Source organism: Rhinolophus hipposideros (genome assembly GCF_964194185.1).
Source record: "Rhinolophus hipposideros genome assembly, chromosome: 3".
Taxonomy (NCBI): Eukaryota; Metazoa; Chordata; class Mammalia; order Chiroptera; family Rhinolophidae; genus Rhinolophus; species Rhinolophus hipposideros.
In genome coordinates, this window is record NC_138049.1 from 27480727 (window position 1) to 27487094 (window position 6368).

Here is a 6368-nt window from a genome sequence, read left to right on the forward strand (position 1 = left end):
CATGACTGATAAAAGAACTTAAAATTGATGTCAAGGGGAATGCACTTACTCTCTTTCCTCCCATGTGGAGAGATCTCTATAGAAGTGAAATACGTGACTTCTCTCCACCCATAACAGTCCTCTCAGGAGAGGAGAAGCAACTACTCTGATGAATAAGTTGGGAGAAAGAGCCAGGCCTACACATCCCAGGTCTCCATTTTTCTCTGTTCCACTGTGCTGTTGGTTTTCCAGGTTCTGCCTCAGTAAAAGAGGACTGCAGTTGTCCAGAGCAGCCTGGGCTGGGTGAGTGAACCAGTCTAGCTCTAGCATTTAGTGTTAGCAAAACACTTGGCCATTCTCTAAAGTGGTATTTGCAGTTCCATAGGCACTATTCCTGCATCCATCTCTCAGTTGGTCTTGGTCTCAAGCAGTGGAGAAAAGGGGGTGCTATGTGTTTATCCTTTCAGAAACCAACAATTAAGAGTCATGACCTGGGTCACCAAGGTAACAGATCCTCCTGTCCACTTTGAGTAACCATTCAAGCATTATTTACTTATTCAATAGACTTTTATTAACTGCCCATGATGTGATAAGCACAGTTCTTAGCAGTGAGAATATGACAGATGGGTGTCTCAATGACGGCAGTGATAGTAGTCAAGATTAGAAGCCCTTTCTGTGTTTGGGGGTGCCACGTGAGTCTTCGGATCCTTAATGACACCTCCAAAACTGATGTATTTAACTTAGAATACTACAATCTTTCTCACATGTAAGTACTATACATCAAGCTCATAACTGCCATATGCGCTCCCTCAGGGCTTCCACCCAAAAGTAAACCCTGTCACACACACACACACACACACACACACACACACACACACACACACACATACACACACACACACACACACACACACTCTCTTTTCTCCTAACAGTATGCTGGTTTCAGGAAGATGCTTGTTGGGAGAATACACCAATGCAGTGGCTTTGGAAGACATGCCCGCCACTTCTATTCATCAATCTATGCCTTCATGAAACAGGAAAGGATAACCAAGGATCACCAGACCATCTCCCAAGAGATGTGGGCAAACACCAGAAGCTATACAAGGTGGAAGCTGGGAGGACCCTGGTCTCTCATATTCTGTAGAGAGGCATGCTTGCTCTGAGAAGCAGCTGAACACATGGTGGAGATGGGCTCCAGCAGAGAGATTCTGATTCCTGTGGCTCTTCATTTGTATAAAGTGAGCATGACTGTGGTCTTGGATGTGAAAAATAAACATTTTGGCTTGCAGTACTAAGAAGTCTGAGCTTGGGTGCTAGTTATTAAGGAACCTCCTAAAAAATGTCCACATCTAGAAAATGTGAGGGTGCTTTCTACTGTGAGAAGTTGAACTTGGGTAGCAGCCCTCCCAGTGGAGGCAGGTGAAGCACTTGATTACATAGGAAATTTCAGGCTCTGACCCTGAGAGGTGTGAACCATCAGTTTCAGCTAGCTTGTTGCCAGGTAACCAAGAGCGATTCCCCAAAGTTAGTCATCTAAAGAGAAGGACCAAGAAAAATAAACAGAATGACTAATTATGTAGAAATCAAAGTTTGCCCAGGGAACCCAAGAGAATTTTTTTTAAAAATAGAGAAGAATGTATTCACCATTCCCACAATAACATCTGCCTACCCACCTGTCTTCAGAGTAGAACAGTTGAATTGTCAAAGCAGACTCCCTTGAATAATAAATCTCATCCAACATCAAACTTTACTGATAATTCAAAGACTTTAGGAAAGAACCAGGCACAGATGTGGCATTTCTTTTGAAAGAAGCCCAAATCTGTCAGATTCAGCTTTTAAAAAAATGTTTTTTTCTTTCTCATTAAAGTGCATTTTGTTTTCAGATTAACAGTTGGTTTCTGAACAATGTATGTGGTATCATGTTGTATTGTCCATTCCCAGCATAACTCCACAATTCTAGGCTTATCTACTGTCCTGCAGGGTCTCTGGTCCCGCTGCACAAGAATGCAGGATATGGTGAGGCCAAAAAGGAACACCCACGGAGCCATAGATAGGGGAGTCATACCATTATATTCTCGCTGGCGGCTGGGTTGGAGACACAGGAAGCAGGAACCGCGATCTGCTGTCCACTTCTCTGCCAACCAATCAACCAACTAATGAACGAACCAACCCCCTAGCATAGCCACAACAGTTATATTAGTTGTTAATAGCTAACCGGTAACAGCAGATAGCAACCCAGCCACAGCGGATGGCCATCTGATTACAGCTTATGGCCATCTAATAACCGAGCCAGCACCTTTCCACATGAGGCTGAGAGCCTGGAAACTGCTCTCTGGGACTCTGTCCCTGCATTTACCATAAGTAATTTTGGCCTGAAACTTTTTTCTTCCTGATTCATTTTAAGTTTTGTTGAAGTAGATCCTCAGTATTGTTTTCTTTTTTCAGAAGGGTAAATAGCAGGAAATTTTCTGAGGTCTGCATGTCTGAAAATGCCTTTATTTTGCTTTCATGTTTGAGTAACGGTGTGGTTTGTTATGTAACTCTAGGTTGTCTTAGTTGACCACCCTGAAAACTGGAAGCTCTCTCTCTTCTCTCCCTCTTTCTTTCTATCAATCTCTCGCCCCTTTTCCCCCAACCCTTCAAGGTCAACCACCTACTCCTGTGTCCCCTAAGTGGGAGAAGGCCATATTTCTCCTATTAACCTTTTCCTTCCCAACCATCATTCTTCCTCTTATTACAAACTCTCTATGCTCCTTTCTAGGGCCAATATTTCCACTTGTACATCAGACTCTGTTCTCCTTTGTCTATTAAAATTTATTGTTCCAGCTGTTGTCCCATTTCTCTCCTGTATCACTTTAGTTTTTGCTCTTCTCTTCTAGATCACTGGCACCAGCATATAAACATGTAGTAACTTTTCACATGTTAAATAATCTCTCTCTTGATCCAATATCCTTGCCCAACTCCTGCCTGATTTGCTGTTTCTCTTAATAGAAAAACTCCTCCAGTACGCCAATTATTTCTCCATAAAACTGGAAAAAGTAATTACTGAAAAAACCCACTCCTCCATAGCATTATCCATAATCGCTGACTGGTTTGTCTCTTTCCATTCTCCTTTGAACCCCACTCCAAATGGTTTCTATCCCCATCATTCCACCAAAATGGTTCCTGCTATGGTCACAATGTTCCTATGTTGCTAAGCACAATGGAAGTGGGAGACATGATCAGTCCTCATCTTTTTTGACTCATCAACAAATAAAACGGTTTTAAAGTTGTTGACCACTCTCCCCACCTTGAAACATATCATTAACTACACATCCAGGGCATCACACTATTGTGACTTTTCTCCTACTTCATTGGCCTCTTATTCTCAGGAAGAACGGGCAAATAAAGAAGAGGAAAGTTTCCAGTATACAGACTAAAGGAAAAATTAGGTTAAAATGAAAATGTGGAGGAGGGGTGGGGGTGTTTAAGAGATCTGGGATGCAGCAGACAGACGCTAGGTAACTCTTTCACGATTCCTGCTTCTTGATGTTCATTCTCTGGTGTGATCCCCTCTCTTTGAGTGTGGGTTGGACCTATGATTTCTTCTAGTAATTGGACTATGGCCAAGGTGATGGAATGTCACTTTTGTGATTCCAAGATCCTTTCTTGTTAACAGACTAATGCTAGGGATTCTCTTTCCCCAGCTGGTGTTGAAGAGAACAGCCATATTAGGGGGCCCATGTGGCAAGTATCTGAGGGTGGTCTTTAGGTGCCCTCCAGCCAATGAACTGCCAATAAAGCAAGGACACACAGTTTTAGAGCTGCAAGGAAATGAATTCTGCGAAGCTTCAAAGCAAACTCTTCTCCAGTCAACTTCCAGTGAGACTGCATTCCAGTTGACACCTTCATTGAAGTCTTTTGAGACTCTGAGCAGAGGACTCAACTGAACTATGTATGCCCAGATTCCTGGCCCATGGAAAGCATAAGTAGTAAATGTGTTTTGTTTTAATCTGCTGAGTTTGTGGTAATTTGTTATGCAGCAATAAATAACTGATACATGAGAGATCAACCCAAAATTTGGTCAATGGAGGTTCCAGAAATAGATACTAGAGAAAACATAGGGGAGGAGCTAATACGTGAAATAATACAAGAATATTTCTAAAATATAAATAAAAATGTAACAGCTCAAATTGAAAACTAATGAGAATGAGTAATCAATGGGGAAAAAAAAGATTCAAACTAAGATAAAAAATTTCAGAATACCAGATTTTGAGGGGAGGAAGAATACCACAGTTTAGGTAGTAATTAGGTAGCCATCCTATTGCTAGGTAACTTCACAGTTCTAAGGAAAGACTATTTTAATCTAGTTATGTACCCTCCCACACCATTACTCCAACATGAAGAAAAAATAAAGGTATTCTCAGATATGAATAGCTCAGAAGATTTTTCTACTATTTCTCCTTCTGAAAAACAATATTGAGGATATATTTTTAAGGAAACTTAAAATGAATTCAAGGAAGAAGAAAATGTGAGGTCAAGAGAGACTAAATTGTGATGAAGTTTATGCAGTAGACCTGGAAAGCAACCTATTCACATTAAAACAAGATGCCAAAGAAGGGCAGTAGATTCACCTTAACAAATATTAAGAAACCAGAGGACCTTAGTGAAAAGGTAAAGGCATATGCTTCTTTTAGGAAAATACAAAGACAATTAGAAATTAAAAGAAATAAACATCTATAAGAAAGTCAAGGTTCAAATATGAAGCAGTCTAAAATGTGGTATAATTTGAGGCAATTGACATAGTATAAGAAAATAAATTATTTAATTTTAACATTGGGACATATTTTGTCTTGTGGTGTTACAGATTTTAGTGACCCATGAGTACATGTCTTTCTTTATGTACCACATCACATTATTTCATTTAGTTCTATAGTGAATAACACATTCAGAATCATCCTGTGGTAAATATTGTGGTATGGTGAGTACCAGTGTTTAAAAACAATCTATAGACAAACCATGAATAAAGTAATTAGAGCTGGAGACACTAAAAACATAAATATAATAAGTATGGAAAATGTAAAAATAAGTTTAGTTTTAAAAGTTGGGAGGTATTGTAGTGAGAATTGGAGGCATGTGGAAAAATCCAATAGAAGAATTAATAATAATTATGATGAACTGGGACGAGAAAGGACTGGCAGGTTTGTGTAAGTGAAGGAGCCAGTAGGAAGTGAAATCTATTCTGCACTCTGTTCATCAATCCATGTGTGAAAGGGACAGCTTGGGACACTGCTTTCTAATTTCCACAAGAACTGGGTGGAGAGAGGAGGAGCAACCTCTCTGGGTAAACTTAGAATCCATTCCTCTGAGAGTCTGCCAGCTTTGCCCAAATGTTCAAGGTAGTGCGTGCGTGTGTGTGTGTGTGTGTGTGTGTGTGTGTGTGTGTGTGTGTCTGGGTGGCCGGGAGGATGTTGCTTCTCCAGGTATGGAAATCAGAAAAGCCCCCCATTGCCTTCCATTTCTGGATAGTGTCTCTCGAAAATCGTCCTCCCCTACAGTTTCTAGGGTCTTTTCAACCCCGAGTACTCGCTCCACTTATTCTTCCTCTCCGGCAGCTTAATTCCCCTCAATGAGCCCAGGCCTCGGCAAAACAAAAGCCAGGAGGAGGGCTGCCTTCTGGGTGCCTGGCAACCGCTACTTCCTGCAGTGCCACACAAAAGCACGAGGGTGGCTGGGAACACAACGGCCTGGCTATCTTTTGGGATGGGGGAGGTAAATTCACCCTAGCAGCAAGATGCAAATACAAACTGATATTTTCAAGGAATGGTCTTGCATCATTCTTCTCTCCCTCCCGCCTCTCTGCACAATCTTGAAGTCTCTGAAAAGAAAACTACCCTCTACCCCGTGTTCCCTCTGAAAGGACCAGGTCTGCGTTTCCTAGGATGTTAGTTACCCCACCCGAAGCAGCTTGTCAGTTAGAGAGGGATCTTCCCCAGATCTTCTGGTTCTACTAGTCAGGGGAGCCAGCGCCCACAGCAGGTGTACTGGGAGGGAACTCCCCAGCTTACTGTATGCTTTCCCAGGCTTGGAATTTTCTTAATCTAATGAAGCCCAGAGTAAACCTCAAGTGTGGGGAAGCAGTGTTTGGCTTAAAGACAGCTGGAGACGTAGAGAGTCAATTTTTTACAAAACATAGATCTGGTTCCAGGTTAGGGTTAGGGAATTGTGCTGTTTTCTTCCTCACTATTCTTCCTCCCATTTTCAGGACCTTTGTAGTGTGGAGTAAAAGGAAAAACTAAAGGAGCCAGCTCAGCCTAGTTTCTCATTGTACACAGTGTCTCCACTCACTGCCCCCTCCCTGATTCTACAGGATCACTGGTCACCATGAACACACACTACTTTCATTCCTG

General features: G+C 41.8%; 1 protein-coding gene across 1 annotated transcript in view; it reads right to left on the reverse strand.

Annotated features, from left to right (window-relative positions):
• LOC308494157 (HBS1-like protein) overlaps positions 1-309 on the reverse strand; it is a gene marked incomplete at its 5' end in the record, with an annotated part of 10888 nt that extends 10579 nt beyond the window's left edge. Inside the window, one exon of the mRNA XM_081041571.1 lies at positions 181-309. Within this exon, the coding sequence (XP_080897697.1) occupies positions 181-309 (129 nt within the window). The remainder of the gene's footprint in view (positions 1-180) is intronic.
• Between the last annotated feature and the right edge of the window lie 6059 nt (positions 310-6368).